Source organism: Diadema antillarum, unplaced genomic scaffold (assembly GCF_040938485.1).
Source record: "Diadema antillarum isolate AM-2024a unplaced genomic scaffold, OU_Dant_1.0 scf00000139, whole genome shotgun sequence".
In the NCBI taxonomy this organism is placed as follows: Eukaryota; Metazoa; Echinodermata; class Echinoidea; order Diadematoida; family Diadematidae; genus Diadema; species Diadema antillarum.
The window spans coordinates 2522130-2543649 of NW_027271028.1; the positions used below are offsets into that span (position 1 = coordinate 2522130).

Below are 21520 nucleotides of genomic sequence, written 5' to 3' on the forward strand. Positions count from 1 at the left end.
TATTTTGGGATTGATAAGATCGTTGCGTAACATGGTTGTGGTTGATTGGTATGCCTGTTTTAGTGTGTGTTTGTGTGTGGGTTGGTGTAATGTTAAAGTGAGTGATTGTGTGTGCCCTTACATTCCTTTTATCAGTCCTTTTCAATAATGAATATGACACTGACAAGTCCACCTTCAACCGATGTGGATTGTGTGAATGCAGCTATTTCATATGTTGTAGAACACATCAGTGAAAGTTGGGAGGAAAATCAGATATTAATCCGTTCAAAAGTTATGATTTTTTTTTTGCCAGTTTCTATATATACGCAGTATAGTTGCTGGATGAGAAGATTATGATAAATACAACAGTTTATGATGTCACATGCGTAGAACAGTTATAAGGAAAATATATAACGAGAATCACAAAATTTCAATAACTAAAAAAAAACAACAACAACACCCCACACATTCCCTCGACTTGTCACTGATTAAAGGGACCCGTCAGAGCACTGGTTGAGGTGAGGATTCGGCTTGTAACGCCAAATTTACGAGATATTACCAATCTATGAGCATATACAATAATTCCATTCTAAGGGGTGTCAAAAGTTTAGGCTATTTGATGAAAATCGGTTTTGAAATGAGATACGGCTAAAAACAAGGTATAAGGCCTACAAAGAGATCCTAAAAGTCGGGGCCTGTCAATTTTATTAGGATCGCTTTTTCATATCATATAGCCATTTCCTCCAAAGTTTTCATCAAATAAACGTTAAATCCCTCGTAAAATTGCGTGCTCTTCATGAGAGGTTTCTCATTATCTCACCCCCCCCCCAAAAAAAAAAAAAAATATTATAAACCTGAAACATTTAAGGGTAATAAGGTATTCTTCCTGCCTTTTGAAGGAGGCAAGTCAAGTTCTCTTTTATTATGCGAGAATAAGTTAGACGGTTCATCCCCCCCTTTATTATTATTATTATTTTTTGGGGGGGCCCTTTTTGTGTGTGTGTGGGGGGGGGGGGGGTAGAATGTTTACCCCCTCCCCTTTGGCTCTTTTCCGTGTTTTTTGTTTGTTTGTTTGTTTGTTTGTTGTTTTGTTGTTGTTGTTGTTGTTGTTGTTTTTTGCTTGCGGTCAGCCGATTTTGATATAGACAAGTGGCAGCCCGCCAGAAAATGTGAAGACATGCTATTTTATTTTTTTTTTCTTCTTCTTCTTGCTGGGGGGGGGGGGGGGGGGTCATCAAGTGACTTTTCATGATGATAGAATGAAATTTGTAGAGAAATAACTTTCTTTGAATTTATCATGACAACTGCAAAAGTGAAGTTGCGCCGTCGGCCTTGATTTGGGCTACTTTTTCCAATGTTTTTGATCATTGTTCCGTTGATTAGGCGCCCAAGATCATATCATGCACTGGCGTAGTGCAAGTGAATTATCGCCGTATCTACGGACGCCATCATGTAGTGGGGTGGCTTAGTGACAAATATACTGATAATCGTGACACGCCGGACAAAAGTGTCATTTTTTCCTCAGACATTGGTATATATATGAGGATCAAAATTAGGGGGTGCTCCAAGAAATCCGCTAACAGAAAAAATGAGAAAATGCCCTTAATTTGTACATAACAATAATGTCTGAATTCAAAGACTATACACAGGGCATTCGCCAGGTTTCTGTACAATGCAATGCAATGTACATGGTTGCTAGTCTTAAAATTCAGACCCATAATACGACATATTATGTGCATGTTTACAGTAATACACCATTTTTACTGGTTTTCCTATGGTAACAGGTGGTTAGTCTGTGTTGCAGACCTGAGGGAGGTGTGTTGGAATAGTCCAGTTTTCTTAAGCACCTTTTCATTGAATAATTTCATATAATTTCTGGTAAAGGATTTTTTTAGTACTGTCTACCTCCTGTAGAGAAATGGCAAAGAGTGACATGTGACTCTGGCTCAGATACTTTAAATCTTGGGCAATGACTGAGCCAGGTGTAGGACTATGTCACAGTTCATTTTTTCTCCCAGAACTACTAGTTTACCAGTAGAAGAGCTGCATATTCCATTGAGAACTTAAGGTTTTGGGTATTGCCCTACATATTTCCTAACAAATTTAACCCGTTTCCTCCAAGATTGTGCGAATTCCATAGGTTTAGCGCAGGGATTACCTGGTTCCCGTAAGCAATTTTTATAGTCCGCACCTCCCCTCTTTATATGTTTCTTATTTCTTATGGGGGTTATTCAAATGTTTAAAAAAGTTAAAAGTCTGCTTTCATAGATAAAGTTGAATTTAGACAATTTGAATATTTTTAAAGATATATTGATATTTGTAATTTCACTCATAAAGACTTAAAGCGGTTTGAATATTTTTGGTCTGATAGCTATGTATAGACATGTTATTAAAAAGTAAAAGCAATGTTTGATTGGTTCACATTATCCAAAGAGGGTGGGATGTAGTTGGCTGGTGAACAAAGTCTATGGGGAAGTTTAAAAAGTTGATAGAAATAAAACAAAATCGGCATAGAGCAGAATCTAAATCACAATATGATATGACAAAATTCCCGACCCCAAAGGCGGTTGATTCTATGATGCTTTATGTCAAAATACATTCCACCCAAAAATACATGTGATTGATAGGAGGAAAAAGTATAGCACATTAAAAACAATATAGTTCAACTAACCCCATTAGTCCAGCAGCATAATGAAATGATTGTTAAGTTTTATCGCCTTGTCAATTGAAGATGATGTTACATAATGACAATTATCAAAGTCAGGTAGATCTACTAGTATATCAAGAAACCAAAAAGAAGGGGTGGGGTGGGGAGAGAAGAATGAAGTAAGTTATTAGTATCTGTAGTTTTGGTTTTCAGTATATTCATTTTAATTTCCTTAATTTCCGTTAGGTCATCATGGATTGGAGCATTTGTGTACTAGTAATCTGCCAGGAACAAACACAAGAAAAACTTAAAGGTCCTATATATACACTTTTGGGAGAGTGACTTGAAAAAAATGTTCAGGATATCACATTTTATGCATAATATGTGTAGGTCTGGGGGCATTTCATGAAGCATTTTGTCCGACAAGTTGTCGGACAAATTTGCTCTCTGCCAATCAGATGCAAGGATTTCTGTAGTTTGTAACAGTTTGTCAGAAAAATATCTGACCAAACTGCTTCATGAAATGCCCCCCTGTTGTATCACAAGACATCCTACCATATACAGTTTTTGCAATCAAAGCAAACATATAAAGAGATATCAGTATTTTTCTCATTAAAGCATAAATGCGGACGGTTTAGTCTGGAAACATGTTATCATAGAAATATTGTTCACATTTTGTGTTATTAACAATACTTAACATTGATTATACAGATTCATTTTTTTTTTTTACAGAGGTTCTTTCTATCCGTAACTCACACTTAAGAATAATTTTCAAGCACTAATTTTGGGTTTTTGCCTTTAATTATCCACAAAAAGGAGGACTCAATGCATAAAAGGTGTATGCTTTATTTTTGGAAAATGTTGAGGAGATCAGGAAAATAATATATATTGATGTAGATTTTGGACCTGAAGGAGCAGTTGAAGCATTTTTAAGAAACAATGCCTTGTGGCATCGTTCTTATCATCAAAAATTAATAATGACAAACTCAAATGAAAATTGGAGGGGGGAAGAAAAGATGAACATAATGACATGAGACAGCTTGGTAAAGATTAAACGCTAAAATAGACAATGCAGCCTCTTTTCTCAGTTCATACTTATCCAGAGTGTGTGCTTTCTTTCCAGTACCGGTATTATTATTTAGATAGGTTAGGGGAATCCCTTTGAATTGTGTGATACATCATTTTAAAGCTTACAGTCTGCTCTTTCAGAATCTGTCCTTAAAGGACAAGTCCACCTTCATGCGCACGTGGATTCAGTGAATACAACAATATTAGTAGGACACATCACAGAAAGCTTGGAAAAAATCGTACAATCCGTTCAAAAGTTATGATTTTTTAAGGTATCTGCACAGTCGCGGCTGGATGAAAAGACTACCACAGTGTATGATGTCACATGCGCACATTCTAAGGAAAATGAAATGAGAATTTCACAAAACCATACTTTTTGAATAAAGTTCACATAGTTTCTTTGACTTGCTAGTGACGTATGTCAAGGGTAATATTATTCCCCCTGCCTTCTGAAAGAGAAGTCGAGTATCCTTTTGTAAGCGAAAATAATTTATGTTGAATTTTCTTTATTCATTCTTTATATCGTTGTACACATGTGATATTACAAGGTATAGTAGTCTTCTCATCCAGCCTCGACTGCATGAGCTGAAACTTCAAAAATTCATAACTTTAGAACGGATTGTCCAATTTTCCTCAAACTCTCACTGATGTGTTCTACTATTGTTGCTGCATTCACTCAACCCACATGCTATAAAGGTGACAAATCTTTGTCTGGCGACTTTTTTGTTGATCAATAATACCAACCCTGATGGAAATCTCTTCAAATTCATAAGTTCTGAAGTCTCCTTTAAGTTTAACCAAAATCTATATATGTAGTTGCCATGGCAACATACCACTTAACACTAATGAAAAGTATTTCAAACCTCTATACATCCCGTTGATCAGTTGTACCTATTCAAATGGAATCTCTTCCAAACTGGAAAATAGCCTCCTGTAACTAACTTCAATTAAAAACCCTAGTTTTGGGTTGCCATGGCAACGCACAAATCAACAATTATATTTGACCCCTGGTTTATACTCTTGGTACCTTCTATACAACGTTCATATCAAATTTTGTGAAAATTGAATCTTCCTACCTGGAGAAATAAACAAAAACATGATTTTTAGAAAAAGTTCATTGACCTTTGACCTTTGACCTTTGGAAATTTCACCCCAAATTCAATCAAAATATTTTACTTGTTCTCAATATTCTTCCTGCCAAGTTTTATCCAGATTGGATATTCCTGACCTGAGAAATAGCCAAAAAACCTATTTCACAAATAAAGGTCATTGACCTTTGACCTCTAACCTCCTTCCCAGCATCAATTTTCTTGGAGCACCCTATTTTTTGAGAAGGTACATCATGAAGTACCTTTGGTGAAAAAATCATGCTTTTGTCCGCCGTGTCACGATAATTTCACTAAGCCACCCCACTAATGCCGGTGTAGGTCGTGTTTTGTTTTTGTTTTTGTTTTTGTTTTTTTCTTCTTTGTATCTCACACATTCCGTCACGATCGCTCGCTCGATCTGGTTTGGGCGCCTGTTTTGTGTGTACATAACATCACGTACATGTACATACACCACACCACCGCCGTCCCGTATACTACATCGATCGTACGTGCGTCCCATTTTGCCCATCCAGTCCAGATACAGAGCTGCCTCGAGCATTCCGGATCCCTCTGCTCTGGACAACGACAAAAATGAAATGTCTTGTATGAAATTGATCTTAGCAGATGTGGAAGTTTAATACAGGCGAAGTTTCCGGCTCAGTCTGTACGAGAATAATGGTGAGTATTGATGTTTAAAAATTGTATTCTGTTTCTTGTCCCCATCATCATCACCACACATCGGCCGGCTCCAGCCTGCCCGGCGCCGCCGGGCACGTCAACGTTAGAAGAAACCTGCCAGCTCGAGCTCGACCGACCAGTCGACCACGGCCTGCTCGTTGTTTGACGTAGTGTCTAACCGTGTTATTTGTACATTTGTATTTACAGCGACAGCAGGGCTGTTTACAAGAAGATGGTGGATACATGTTGAACCAGGGCAGGGAGATGGAGGAGAGAGCTCCGAGTATCTTCCACCTCCTAACGTACCGGTAGTAACGTTAGTTTAGAATACGTAAATTTACATTTAACACAGAGCTTCCAAGACAATAGTTCTAGTCTCCTCCCTATCTAACACTACATTAGGCCCTTCTTGGCCGTGACTGTTTTTACGGTTTTAGAGCCTTGCCCTTGCCTTCTGAAGTTTGAATGTAACTTTAATGTTAGCAGATCTGTGGTATCAGTGAGGAAAGGCTTCCTTGCATGCCCCCCCCCCCAACTTGCACAAAATAAACAAATTACTAGATTCTATTCCCTTTCACCAACAATAAACTAAATACATTTTATCAAAGGTTAGTCTATCCGCCTATGCCGTTTATGAGAAGACTTCCCATAACCTTTATTTAGTTTACCACCAGTAAAAAAAAAAAAAAAAATAGTAATCTACCCATTTTGCACAAACTAGTGGGGGGGGGGGGAATAAGGAACTCTTTCCTCAGTGGCAATAATTGTCATCTTGGAGTTTGGATAAGGGAACCACACACTAGCGTTGCATAGATCACCAGGCCTATGTGGTCTATATGACTGTATGAGAAATCTCCTTGACTTTGGATTGGAGATGCTTTTTAACCTTTGTTGTTTGACTGAGATGCATAATTAGTCTCTGTCGACTATAGGTGCATTCGAGCACTCTACAATGTATGTAAAGTGAACCAACGCATGCTGAACTGTACTGTGTTGGATTTGAAGCATTTCAGCGCTCAGTGGGGAAAGCGTACCTGATCATGAGATATTTTTTAGAGAAAGTCACATAGGTTGTACTTGTATTGTAGCAAGAGGATTCACCTGGCACACTTATAAAAAACTACAGATGCCCTGAACAAAGGGAATGAAACTCCTTGCATGACGTATGACTTTAATATGTGCATGTTTGATAATAAAATATGTAAACTTTGGGTACGCTTTTGGCAAATCTTTTATATTTTACCCTTTTGGAGCACATCGCAAAGTAGTCTATTTTTATTTGGCACAGTTCACTACGGTATACTTTAGGACTCATAGGAGGGTTTGAGCGCTCCTCTAGCATGGGTTTCGTTGATACGGTTCAGTTCGCTTTAGGAGAGCGCTCGAATGCACCTTCTACTATTAGTAATATTACACAGACCTGTACATTGTATCTGCCTGATTGCTCTTTGGAATCTCTGATTTGAATTTTGGTGGGTGATGGAAATGTTGGCAGCCCTGCCAACATTCTTTGTACATTATATGCCAGCTTTAAGGAGATAAACTTACATTTTAGACCTAGACTCTTAAAGTATTATGCAGTTATCAGACTGTTGCTGTTTTGGCGGATGAGAACTGAATTGTTATGGGTAGAATAAAGCAGGCAGCCATATAGGCTATCCTGATTTTGTTGTTGTTGTTTTTTTTTTTATCCATTTTTTTTTGGGGGGGGTATTTTGGTGGCTTTGGAAAGCCTAGGTTTCTAATACTTGTAGTGGAAGTAAAGTAAAAAAGCATTTATTGACTGCATGTAGATTCTAGCTGTTTCTATAGACAAATATTTTTGTAAATTTTAATGAGTGTTGTCATGTCATGTACCAATGTATGTGGTCAAATACTAATGTAGATTCAAGAATCTGCTGTAATTCTTTGGTGGATGTCCACTTTGCACCAGTTCCCTCATGATGGCCATGGTGTGTGGAGCCAATATCAGCAGAACATCTATTGAAGAAACGGACTGTCACATTAATTGATGAATTAGATTCCATTTCGTGATTTTTCATTTCGAGGTCTGGTACTGAATTGGGAGGTTATGTCATTAAACTCTCTAAAGGAATATAATCTACTGTAGTCTGACAAATGTGCAGAGAAAATATGATACAGACAACAAATAGAATCATTTTTGGGGATTGCACATAGACAAAACTACTAGCAGTTACTGTACGAGCTGAAATTTTCGCGGTGGTTTTATATCCGTGAATTTCGCAAATCGCCTTTGAACCGCAAAAATAATAACATGCGAAAATGACAACGCTCGAATAACTAAGTTCAGCTAGACCCTCGCAACTGCTAAATTAACAACACGCAAAAATGTCCCCCCAGTAGCTATTCGCGAAAATATCTGTACGCGAAAATTTCTGCTTGTACAGTATTTGAGTGGTCATGAGTTTGACTTTGCCCTTTTTTTTTGGGGGGGGGGATGACCAACTTCTATTTTTAGAATTCTCTCAGAAGGCAAATCTCTTTTCGATATTCACATTATGATCATGCACTAAACAAGACTAACTGCGTGTTATTCTTTAAGTCATGTGCAAAAACTGGCCATTTTCTGCCACTGTAAGTGCTTCCTGAGTGCTAATGACATGACATGATTTTAAATTAAACAAAAGAAGTTAAGTCTGTTTGTGGCACTTTCCACTAAAAAATGTAAACAAAGTTAATGTTGTGCAGTAACAATGTACTAAAGTGTTATTCTAGAAATCCATCATGATTTGTCTATTCATCTTCCTTTCAGGTTCTTACCAGGGGGGAACAGATTCTCAACAAAATGTAGAATATGGGCTAACAATGAGACAGTAGTCTTGTGTCCAGTGGAGATCCCCAGTTTCTGGTCAGTCACTCTGAAGCAGGACTGACCTTTAACCCGGCAGCTGGACTGTGCCCCAGCTGCCCCTACCGGAACCCTTTATCATCCAAATGGGAAGCGGGTCCAGCAGCTCTCCGAAGAATTCGCAGACGATGCCGGAACCCACTCCGCAACCGAGCCGCGCCAAGCGCGCTCGGGGGCGACAGAACTTTGAAGAGGTGCAGCTGGAAGACCCAAATGCACCCTCAGCCTCTCATGGTCAGCGGGGCACTGCTCAGAATACTACACATGGACATACGAACAATGCAAGAAGTAATGGTGACAATGATTATGCGTCAGGGCTAGGGGCCGGCTACTCAGGCCATCAACCCCATGGATACAATGGCCCGCAAGACATGTGGCAATATGGGACCCGCGCAGTACAGCAACAGGAGCGGGTGTTGAACTCACTGCAGCCCAGGTACCAGCAACCACAGCCGCAGCTGGTGCCCCAACCTAATCAAAACCCAGATGAATTTCTGTCAATGGCCCTGCAACTCCAAGAAATGGTATGTCTATGAATTAATGTTTTTGATTATGTTTGCAGTCGTCTTTAGTAATATTTTTACGCATGTAAGTGATTTCGGATAATGTACATAATTTAAACAGTTAATACTAGTTTAAAACTAGAAATTTTTGCTTGCATGTGTACATGTTTGAATGCATTGAATGACAGTGATGATTTAAGAAAGTTTTATGCTGCAAAACAGGCTGTCAGGTCCAATTCTCAAAAGTTTCATGTCACAAATGTTTCTGGTATTAAGTACATCTGCATCAGTTGGATCCATCAAGGTAAGTTAATACTGTTAGTAACTGTTTGTAAGAATACAGTATGTAGGTGCCCAGAGTGTAGTCATGATTTGAAGATTGTTCAGGGGCCATACATGTTCATGTAGTTCTTGGAGGATTAATTGAATGACATACAGTGTACATACATGTACAGCTGTACATACAGTGCCGACCGCGGGAAACGTCACGCAAACCCCTAGGGCAAATGCGGGAAGCCCTTTCGTCCGGGCGTACTAGTTTATACGCGGGCGTTTGGACGCGTACAGACGAGGGAAGTCGCCCGCACTTTCACGCTCGTCTAAACACCCGCATTTGCCCGAGCGCTCCAGCGCGGAATTAATGATATGAAAATCAAACTCTCCCGTCAACCATCGGCTACATGAAGGAAATTAGCTGAAATCGATCCGCGAAAATCTTTTGAAAAGTATCAGTACTTTGCCGGATGTTTGCTTTTACGTTCGAAAGTAAAATAATAACCATAACATTCAGCTCCCGAATATGCTAAAGCAAATGTCGAATGATCCCTTTGACGTTTGGAAATGAATAACAATAATACTCCGTACGATGATTAAATAAATGTCGAATGTTTGCTTTTACTTTCGGAAGTAAATAGCAATAACATTCATCTCCGGAAGATGCTAAAATAAATGTCGGATCTTTGCTTTGACGTTCGGAAATGAATAACAATAATATTCAACTCTGTACGATGATAAAAATAAATGGCGGATGTTTGCTTTTACGTTCAAAAGTAAATAACAATAACATTCAGCTCCGGAAGATGCTAAAATAAATGTCGAATGATCCCTTTGATGTTCGGAAATTAATAACACTAATATTCAACTCCGTATGATGATTAAACAGATGTCGGGTGTTTGCTTTTACTTTCGAAAGTAAATAGCAATAACATTTGGCTCCGGAAGATGCCCAAAAAATGGCAGATGATTGCTTTTTACGGTTGGAAGTGAATAGCAGTAACAGTCTGCTCCATATGATAAAATAAATGTCGGATATTTGCTATTACATTTCGAAATGAAGAACAGTAACATTCAGCTGCGTTTGATGGTAAAGTAAATGTCTGATGTCTGCCTTGACGTTCAAAATGAAAAACAGTAACATTCGGCTCCGTACGATGCTAAAATGATTGTCGGATGTTTGCTTTTAAATTTGGAAATGAATAACGGTAATGTTCTGCTCCGAACGATGCTAAAAATTATAAATAACAGATTGTTGCTTTTACATTTGTAAATGATTAACGGTATCAATCGGCTCAGTTAGATGCTAAAATAAATAGCGGATGTTTGCTTTCACGTTTGGAAATGAAAAAGGATAACATTCAGCTCCGTAAGATGCTAAAATGAATGTCGGTTGTTTGCTTTAACATTTGAAAATGATAAACGGTAACATTCGGCTCCGTAAGGTGTCAAAATACTAGTAAATGTTGGATGATTGCTTTTACGATCAGAAATGAATAACGGTAACTTTAGCCTCTTTACAATGCTAAAACAAATGTCGGATAAATCAGATAATTTTGCTTAACATTCGACGTCGTGCGATACCAAGTTGATTGCATAAACCTTCGACACTTCGTTGCTGCTCAATTTTATTTGATCTCGACATTATGGACGCTATACCTATTTGATTTAATTGTCCTTATTTTATCAACCTTCGACATCAGCCGCTACTTTATAGTTTTCTCGATCACTGACGTCGGACGGTATTACCTAATCAACTTTGGACATTGGTCGCTATTTAATAATTTCATCAACCTTACACATCGGTAGCTATTATTCCGATGTTCGTTATTCCGAAGGCTCTCTAGTCCGAAGATTCGTTATTCAGAAGGTATATTGTTCCGTTAATTTCATTTTCGGATTCATGAATCTTCGGAATAACGAACCTTCGGAATAACGCCACAAACGTTCGAATTAACGAACCTGTAGGTTTAGGGAATTTGTGTGTTTCGAATTTAACGACCCTTCGGAATTACGAACCTTCGGAATATTACGAACAGCACCCATCCGATTATCAACCTTCGACATCGATCGCTGCTTACTGATTTTATCAACCTTCGACGTCGACCGTAAATAACGTATTTGATTGACACTTTCGACGTCGATCGCTGCACATTAGATTGGCAAACCGTCGAAGTGTCGATCGCTGCCTATTTATTTACTGGTTCCCCAATATCTGACTTAGTTACTGATTTAATCTACCTTCAACATCGGTCGGTCATTATATTTAAGTGGCCACTTATTGTCTCGAGCTTGATATTTCCCAATGGCGTCCACGTCCACACACACACACACACACACACACACACACACACACAAAAGATCTGAGTCTTAAAGGTCTAACGAGGCGTGAAAGTCATTGTGTGATGCTTTTAATTGTGTCATTCACAATAGTGTCACGGTCCCTAAGATGGATGAAAGAGGCGCAGATCTTAAGAAGCCACTTGAGTTGAAGTTTAACACCGTCTGTCTATTCTTGAAGTACACGATTTGTAGGGAAAAAAGAAAAAGACAAAGAGAGGGAGAAAACAAAGAAAACGTAGGAGAGAGAGAAGGGTATGGCGAAACCACCAGAGTGGCATTATGTAATCAACAAAGCTGCGTTTAACTTCCCCGAGAAGTGGTACTACACGTGCATGCATAATGTTTATCTTGGATACATGTACTGTAGGTACCCTTCTCTCCTTTCATGATAAATTGTTTATACGTATCACATAACTATATCAATGCATGTTTACGTCGCAATTTGTCCAATCGGGGTTTTCCCTCTTTAAGGAGTGCTTGCTTTCCAAGAAAAAAAAAAGAAGGATGAAATTAATGATTATGAGCAAAACTGAATGCATTTAAGCAGCGGAATCGCGCTACATCAATAGCACTCCAAAATCTTCGAGTGATCCCGGAGGTCACTCCGAGTGAAAATGAACATTTTCAGTCAAAATTCACTGCAATTTCACTCTAAATTGACTCCGTTTTAAATGTATCCACCCCTTCAAGTGTGAATGTTTTCATTTTTTTTTTTTTAGAGAGAGAGAGAGAGAGAGTAGGCCTACTGTGCATTGGAATACGAATCTCTGCTGTGCAGCGATATTATGATCGCTATAAAAACGATCAGTTCGATGAGCAAAGCACGTGCTTGCCCTGCCAGCAGTGAGTGCGCCATGTGGTTCCAACATACTCATCTTGTGTGCCCAGCGTGTTTTTATCACAGAACTCTTTGTGTGTAGAGTTCTGTCGTTTTTACGTTATGGTCAATTCATGACGTGTGAGTGCTTCGACTTGAGGCCTGTGAGATTGACAGGTGCCGTTTACGAGAATAAAAACTGTCAGTAGTGACTATCAATCCCAAAATCAGTTGCTATAGTAATCAGACTAATTACTTAAATGTAGAGTTACATGTAGTTATGTATTTCGAATGACAATGCGCACATCCCCTTTATCATCACACTTTTGATACGGCGGACAGAAGGCCGTTAAATTTCATTGCTCTCAATGATTCGATACAATCATAGCTTTTAAAAGGTCCAATTAAACAAATCGGACATGAAATCACGGTTACAGCTCGTTATTCCGAAGGTTCGTTAGTAAGGTTCTTTAGTCCGAAGGTTTGTTAATCCGAAAATGAAATAAGGTTCGTTATTCCGAAGGTTCGTTAATCCAAAAATGAAACAAAGCTCGACTTACTTCGAAGGTTCGTTACGGACCCTATATCATTTCGGATCCTATATCATTTCGGATCAACGAACCTTCGAGATAACGAACCCTATTTCATTTTCGGATTAACGAACCTTCGGAATGACGAACCCTATGTCATTTTTGGATTAACGAACCTTCGAAATAACGCCGCAAATGTTCGAATTAACGAACCTTTTTTCGTTTTCGGATTAACGAACCTCTATGGTTTAGGGAATTTGTGTGTTTCGGATAAACGAACCTTCGGAATAACGAACCTTCGGAATAACGAACAGCACCCGAAATCACAACGTCTTTATCTTGTTAAGATATAAGACAAAAAAAAAGGTCTTTATACGGCAGTGTCAAACATTCTTTACGAGACGCTGTTGCCCCGATTTCGTTGCTGTTCCCACGGCCCTCAGTTCATGAACTTGCGATGTTTCTTTATTGCGTGTGTTTCTAGCTTGTATTTGGCACTCACGGAATGAATGCGCGTACAGTATGGTAGGCTACATACTCGTGCTCTTGTTGTTGCTGAACATTTCCCCTTCACAGTGATTGTGTGGCATGATCGTTGAGTATGTTCAGATGGTGTTAGTGCGTTGATTAAAATGTTACCACAATAGATGCACGTGTGCTATAACAACGATCTGAGGTCTTTGCTCCGCGCTGCTTTCTTGTTTACAAACATTGAATCTTGGTGAACTTAATTCACTATCGTCCCCATGCTAACATGCAAAAGAAGAAAACGCTTTTGTTCTTGTTTATGTGTACCATGCAGTGAACAGAAGGTAGACCTGTAAACTGTGCCGCTAGGCCCTAGCTGTAGTTTGCACTTTGACGGATTGTCACTGCTCGTCTACTATTCGAAGCGAAATGAAAATCAAACTAGAGATCTCGTGCTGTATACTTTCTCGTACTGTGCACTATATATACCATATTTAAAATGCAATTTGTGGTAGTACTTGTCAACGCTGTGTTTTTGGCTCAAACTTTTCTCTCTCAAACTTACTTGGTTACGCAGGAGCGGATCCAGGGAGGACCGCAACCGGCGCCCGCCCCCCCCCCTTTATTTTTTTTTTTTGTTGTTGAAACAAAAGAAATGTAAAAAAAAAAATGGGGGAGGGGTGCGTGCGCCCCCCTTTAATTTTGTAAACGCGCCCCCACTTTACGGAATTCCTGGATCCGCCCCTGTTACGGGATAATACCTATCAGAATCTTCATGTAGTATTTCTTGTGATTTTGGTGCAAGCTGCATGGCAGTATTGATTTTGAGACACTTCTATGGTCCGTCAGCACCTGATTCTCTTTATGTGACGATGTGCACGTGAAAAGCATTCAAACTTTCCCATGTTTTTGCTCTTGCATTAAAGGCGTATTAATTCACCACGTACATGAAACAAAACCCCCATAGCTCTGAAATGTGAGTTATAGGGATAGAAACAACCGCTGGAAAAAAAAAAATTGAATCCGAATGATCGAAAATACAGTACACAATGTGAACGGTTACAGTTCGCTATTCCGAAGGTTCGTTAATCCGAAAATATGAGGTTTGTAACTTGTTATTCCAAAGGTTCATTTATCAAAAAAATGAAATAAGGTTCGTTATGCCGAAGGTTCGTTAATCCGAAAATGAAACAAAGGTCCTAATTCCGAAGGTTCTTTACAATCTATAAAAGAAATACTGATATCTCCTTATATTCTAGGCTTTATTACAAAAAAATATGTAGGATGCTTTGCACAACGGACCTATTATGCATCACATGTGATATCTAAAACATCTTTTAAATCACTGCTCCCAAAGGTAAACATATGACCTTTGTGTATCTACTCGTTTGTGTGTATGTGTGTGCGTGTGGGGGGGGGGGAATAGTTTCCTTCTTCTTCTTCTTTTTTGTTAGAGATTATCTTAGTTGATCTTGATACAGTGTACCTCTTTCGGTGCGCCCTTTCTCTTGTTATGTCACTTCATCTGTTTCTACATTTTGAAGCAAAGTAATTTGTTCAAGCATTGTGTATGTCCTCGTAACCGTAATGTGTCATTTTGCGGCGATGAGTTGGTTCTAGTAGGCCCTATTATCGCTGTGAGATGTAATTTTTGTAATAACGTGTTGAGAATAACAGATTTTTGTTTCTGAACGAAAGGAAAATGACGGAATTGTTTTGATAACCAATGTGGATGACGTGTTGAGAATTCTGATTCCTGTTTCAGAACGAAAGGAAAATGACGGAATTATTATTTTGATAACCAATGTGGATGACTACCTTCTATAAGTGATTTTGGTGTGAAAAGAGAGTTTGCTCAAAGAAACGCTTCTCATGAATGGTCAACGAAACAAAATACATCATACAATGCAACGTGACTCGCGTGCATTTAGCAAACGAAATGTCTAGACCTCCTTTAAGTTCAAGTAAAATGCATAAAACACAGAATAAGAAAGCAGACAAACTAACAAATATGGAATTAATGACCGCAGACGTAACGTATATAGGAAAACCTGACACCTATGCTTGAAGAAATTCCCACAAAAGCAGAGCGCAAGATAAAAGAATACATGTGCGTAGTCCATACAGGTCGTGATGCGCTCGGTCGAAATGCGTATGTCGCAGTAAACGAAATTTTAGGCATGTCTACACATGTACATATAAATACTTGAATTCTACATACATTGTATAGTTTTATCTTTACAATAATATATAAAACAACCCCTTTCCGCATCCCTAGAAGTCATAAAAGAAAAAAAAAGAAAATCGCCCTTAAAGTTCAGGTTATGTTCAAGCTCACAACCCGTTCCCCCCCCCCCCCCCCATGATGCAACAGTCCTGCTTAGCGACGGCGTTAACGCTTCATCGCACACACATAAATGGCGACAGCTTGGGTGTGTGAGAAAATTCATTCTTAAATGGATGCACCCCCATGGCACTCAGGATTATCACTGACCCTCCTATGCCTTTTGTCTATCCACCCTCCTGCTTTAATCCCCCTCCCTTCACCTGTTGGCCTCCTTGCCCATGACCTCCCATCCTCTCCTTTTGTTTTCTTTGTTCCGTGTCCCTAGCCTGTCCCTGACTGTTCGTGTTGTGTGAACTTCTTTATAATGTGATTGCTTTCCCTGCCTGATTATCATTTTGCCTCTGACAAATATTCTTCTGGAATCAAAAGCTCAGGCCCCTTTAGAGTATAGACTCCATTTTACTCCTTTGGCACGCCACTGATATTCGATAAGCAGTTTTCAGCATTTTTGTGTTTGTTTGTTTTTGTTTTTGTTTTGTTTTGTTTTGTTTTGTTTTTGCTACAGATAATTAGCCAATCACAAGACAGATATAATTCGATTCTAACCAATACCAAAATACGGTTGCCTGAATGTAAACTTTGGTGTGTTTGTGTGTGTGTCGGCTGCAGTGTAGTTTGAAACAACAGAAACAGAAAAAAGAAAGAGGCACGCAATGTGTGCTATATACGAAAAGCCTCATTTACCGAGAAAGTTGATCGCTTCCATTCTCCTCCCATGTTGTTGTCAATGGAAGCTAAAGAGAATGCTTTTAGCAAGTATACCATACCTAAAGAGGACCTGAGGAACCCGTTGTTTTGAATGCTGTGCTCGGTACGAATTCAAAACGCAGTCGAAGTTATCAGAATGCCATTATAATAGAACTGATAGCTCTATAGAAAACTTGTTTAGGTCAGTAAAGGTTGCCGTAATGCAATCTTTGTGGAATTGACTCATTACATCTGAGCATTTTGAAAAACGTGTAGAGTACTTTCGTTTTGCATATAAATGTTAAGAAATAGTTTGAACTATGAAAATAAAAAAAGTATGGTTACTTCAACGATGTTGAATAGTTCGATTAGCCGTGATGCATAAAGTGAATTCATGAATTCATCTGACTAATCCTTACCGATTGATGATCACTTCTATAAGCCAACAGTTAAGCTGAACTGCTTTGGAGTGATAAGACGCCAACTAACGAACAAAATGCCACATAATCGCGCGATTTTCAAACATTTTTGTGAGCGTCACCCGACCAATTTCAAGTGACGAATGTAACACTATTATATTACTGTATAATAGCAGACTGCTTTACAATTTGTAAATATTACGATCAACTGTTAATAAAAAAATAAATAAAACGATGAGGCAAAGATGAGGCAAAGTACGGGTAATTGCGTAAGGGTGTATTCCCGCCTTTTCTAGACAGGTAAACGATGAAAACTTGGTACATGTTGTATGCTATTATAATTATTATAAAATCCTGTAGCCAGAACTGATTTTACGATCATCTTTAACCTTTCAGAAAGTTCCAGTTTTCAACTTAAATAGTAGCGATAGCTTGTAAGAGTAAATTAGCATCCCTCTGACTATTTTTGGTCAATATGCATACTCTTAACCCTATTCTAACTGGGGGGGGGGGTCAAATTGACCCCCCCCCCCCACGTTTCGCGCCACGATTCTGCAACGCGCAAAGATTTTGCCGCGTCGTTTCACAACTTTTTTCATTGAAGTCTTCTGCATATTTTGAGACCAAATTTGCGACGTCTGAGTACACCGTTCTGAAGTTACGTAATATTATGCAAATGCATGTCAACCGGAAAACAGCTCAAATTCATGATATCGTGTGCAAATTGAATGCAAATTGTGTTTTTTGGGTTAAATTGTTATAAATTAGAGTATTTCATCTTTGAACCATTGAAATTAATCAATTCTAGTGTAGATAAGCCTGAAAAAGTGCCTGCAACAAATTTTGAAAAACAACAGAAAACAAAAGGTCGAAAAAACAATAAAATACATAAGAAATTAACAAAACAATAAAAAACAAAAGAAATTGATTTTGATTGTGCTTTATTTTTAAATGAAAATTGGTTTATATGTCTTGAGGAATTTTGACACAAAAATTTAGCAATACTTCAGTCTTTTTTATGGAGTTATAGGTGAAAATATGATTTCATGCACAACTTTGCATAATCAATTTATTAAAAATAGAAAGGCAATATTTTTCTATTGTATGACCATGTAATGTTGTAGTTGACATCCAGCTCTATCTTCAGGAAAAATTTCGCAGCGATCGCGCGATCGGTGGCCGAGATCTGAAGGGAGGGAAGGGGGGGGGGGGTCACCCCCAGTAAAAACTCCTCCCAGTTAGAATAGCTGGACAGAGCGATCAATGGGCGCGATTATCACCACGCGTGGTTAACCTAAACAATGCTCGGCCGGCTTGTTCGGTTTCAGTGTTGTTTTTTTGTTTCTATTTTCCCCTTTTAAAAACGAAGGTTCCTTAGTCCAGCTATTGTTTTCGCTTCCTGCTCAAGACATTGAACAGTTCAGCAAAGCTGAAGTTTAGATCACTAAACGGCGACATGAACTCATGATGATAATAGGACTTAGATCACAGCCGAAAGTGCGCTCCTTCATTACTCTAGAATGAGAAAGAATACCCTGTCTGTGTTCAAAGTTGGGTTACGGACGATGAAAAAAAAAGGTTTGAATCATGAATTGTCGGATGACGTCGACAGGTTGATGATATAAATATTAGCGTATCATGGGAAAGATTAAGTAATGATGAGCCCAATGATATCGCAGGGCTCCAAACTAATTTTTATTTTTTGACCACCAAAATCATTGATTTCTATTTTTTTTTTTTTTTTGGTGGCCAAAAAAATCAAGGAAAACATAGGAAAAACTAAATCGGTCCTGCTAAAAACAATTATTAAACATTACTGACGTGACAGGTACCCATGTCTAAAATAAATGAATACAAAAGTAGATCATCTTATCACCATTATTCTGAATTCTAAGATTTAGCAAATAGGCTTATAGATAATTATAAAAGTTGATGCCTATTAGGTGGTCATAGCTTACTTTTGGGATGAGAAAGTGGGAGCATTTCCAGATAGTTTGTTTTAGCATTGTAAAGAGCCGAAAGTTACCGCTATTCATTTCTGATTGTAAAAGCAATCATCCAACATTTACTATAGTATGTTAGAACCTTACGGAGCCGAATATTACCGTTAATCATTTTCAAATACACTGTATAAAAGCAAACAACCGACATTCATTTTAGCATCTTATGGAACTGAATGTTACCCTTATTGATTTCCGAATGTGAAGCAAACATCCTCTATTTATTTAAGCATCATACTGAGCCTATTTATACCATTAATCATTTTCAAATGTGAAAGCAATAATCTGTTATTTATGTTAGCATTGTACCAGAGCTGCCAACCGTTCCGAAAAATTCGTATACGAAAAATCGAAGGAATACGACAATATGAAAACGTCCTTAGAAAGTACGAATTCACAGTGGGGAAAAATAATGGGTAAAAATATAGCAAACGCACGTCGCATGCCATGACACATGTTATCTGTATTCAGCTGGGATATCGATGCAACGCGTACGCACCGTATGTGGAAAGCGCTGAATAGAAAAATGTGCGCACACGCATATCGCTGCTTGCGTACTGTGTACACCAAACAGAACTTCGCGCGCGTGAATCCCTGTCGCCTACGGACCCTGGACGTTTACATGGATCGCCGTGGTATCCCCATGTGTAGTCAGCTGCCACTACAGTACCGTATGAGGCGGGGTGAAAGCGTCCCGTTGTGCAATGTCTGCTTCTTTTTCTCTTCTTTTCATCCTCTTGTCCCTTGCCTCCCAAGTACGAAATGATTTTTAGAGTGTTGTGTGTTTTTTTTATAACGCTATTGCATCATTTTCTGCGAGGAAGTTGTAGAGGTGAGTTTCTGTTCGTGTATTGATGACTGATGTGCACTGCCCTCTGCAGTATATGTGCAGGTGAAAAGCGTTCGAACTTTCTTTCCCGAGTATCGTGGAAACTCGATTATTTCTAGGCCTATAAAAGGAGATCTCATATAACAGAATACTTATAACAAACTATTTTCCGGTCAAAATGAATCAATTTCCTTTGTTTTATATCGTTTATTGACTTGATCCCATAGGATCTCGTCGCAATACCGAGTTTTATATGTGTGTTTATTTTCGCGTAGCTTTCGGTGCTGCAAAACTTTTACTAGGGCCTAAGCTTACTACTAAACTTCGTTTTATTTCCGTCGTTTCTCACACCTCGTTTAGTACGATTTCTTCCCTTTTATATCACTTTATCCGTTCCCTTTATACTTTGAAGTATTTAAACGTAATTCTCTTAGTGTCTCGCACTGTTATTTTCGTAACGGCGATTTCTCCGCTTCGCTGCAATCGAAGCGACGGAGTTTGATCCCAGCCGCTTCGATGTGCTATTTGTTGTCTTTTCTAAATGTTTGTGTCGTTGGGAGGTGTTGATACTTTGTATTTATTATTGAGTTTCCTAGGTATTTATCTCGAGGGATTATGCGTGTTTCTTAATGTTGATCATAGGAAAAGGCTAAAATGATCTTGAGTGATGTCTGATAGTGATGATAACTATGCTGGTGACTGGTGTAAAAAGACGGCTTCCTGTGAATGCTTAGCGTACGTGACGTTTGTTTTATTTCCCTTTCCCTCTAGTCTTCTTTCCCCCTTACTCTTCTTTCCCCTCTCAAGAATGATTAAAAAAAAAGAAATTACGTACACCTCACAACAAAACGAACCATGTGCTATAGCAACTTTCGTAAAGTTAAATCTAAATGTTCAATATCAGCAAAGAATAAGGCGAAAACACGAATGACAATAAATAAAAGCGAAGAGATTGTGTATGCAGTCTCTTCGGCTCGAAGAAACTTGACACCCCACCCCTCTCCCTTGTGGAAATTTCCACAAAAGCAGGTGCCACACCCAGGTGCGTGCCAGACGAAAGAATGCGCGCATTGGAATAAACGGCGTGTAAGTATCCTGGAAATATCGATCGAAGAACCAGCTCATTAGTTGAATTAAAGGAATAATTCCAAAGATATCATGATTCTATGTCTATAGCCTTGCTTTTGGCGCATAGTAGGGAACATCGAACAGTCTATTATAGTGTACTTGATCGAATATCTAATGTTCCCTGAACAATAAAAAGAAGAATTGATTATTCAGTCAATTAAAAATGCAATCACAAAAATACATGAAAGGTCTCGTATGCCCAGACAAATTCACTACGAGAAGGTCCAATGAGATGCAGTCATCACCCGGTAATGACAATTAATTTCAGTTCACGCGCATCAAAACTGCTTATTACTTTTCAAAGTTTTGGCTATCAACATTCGTTCGTGGGTGTAGTTTGTTTGTTTGTTTGTTTGTTTTGTGTGTTTTTCCCTCGTGAAAGACGTAATGATTTCTTCATATCGAACGTAAACTGCATGTTTACCGTAAACAAGCCATTCAGCTCAGCTCAGCTATGGCGCATTCGATCCATCGAACTTGCAGTAACCTCTTATAGGCAGGAGCACATGGCGCATTCATTTAAACTTGAAAATGAAGCCACGTGTTTGCACCACATCGGCGCTTCCACACACAGCGCGGCATTTTGCGATCATCGTTATAGCAGACTTTCCGATTCCAGTCAGGGGAAAAGGAATTGGAATACTTCGAAAAATACTGATGTTTAAAATCCAATAAAATGAAAAAAAGCCTGAAAACAACGCATGATTATGTTTTGATAGTACATAATTGGAAACACAGAACAGAGTTTTGCATCTGCTCACACAGAAGCTCTCTTGAGAAGATCAAGCATTCCCCGTCCCCTGCTAGAAAGTGGAAGCTTCCATAATCAGCCCAGAAAGTTTTTGGA

The 21520-nt window shown here is 38.7% G+C and overlaps 1 protein-coding gene across 1 annotated transcript in view; it reads left to right on the forward strand.

Annotated features, from left to right (window-relative positions):
• Positions 1-8415: 8415 nt before the first annotated feature.
• LOC139721175 (uncharacterized) overlaps positions 8416-21520 on the forward strand; it is a 45161-nt gene continuing 32056 nt past the window's right edge. The window contains exon 1 of the mRNA XM_071632502.1: positions 8416-8853. Within this exon, the coding sequence (XP_071488603.1) occupies positions 8416-8853 (438 nt within the window). The remainder of the gene's footprint in view (positions 8854-21520) is intronic.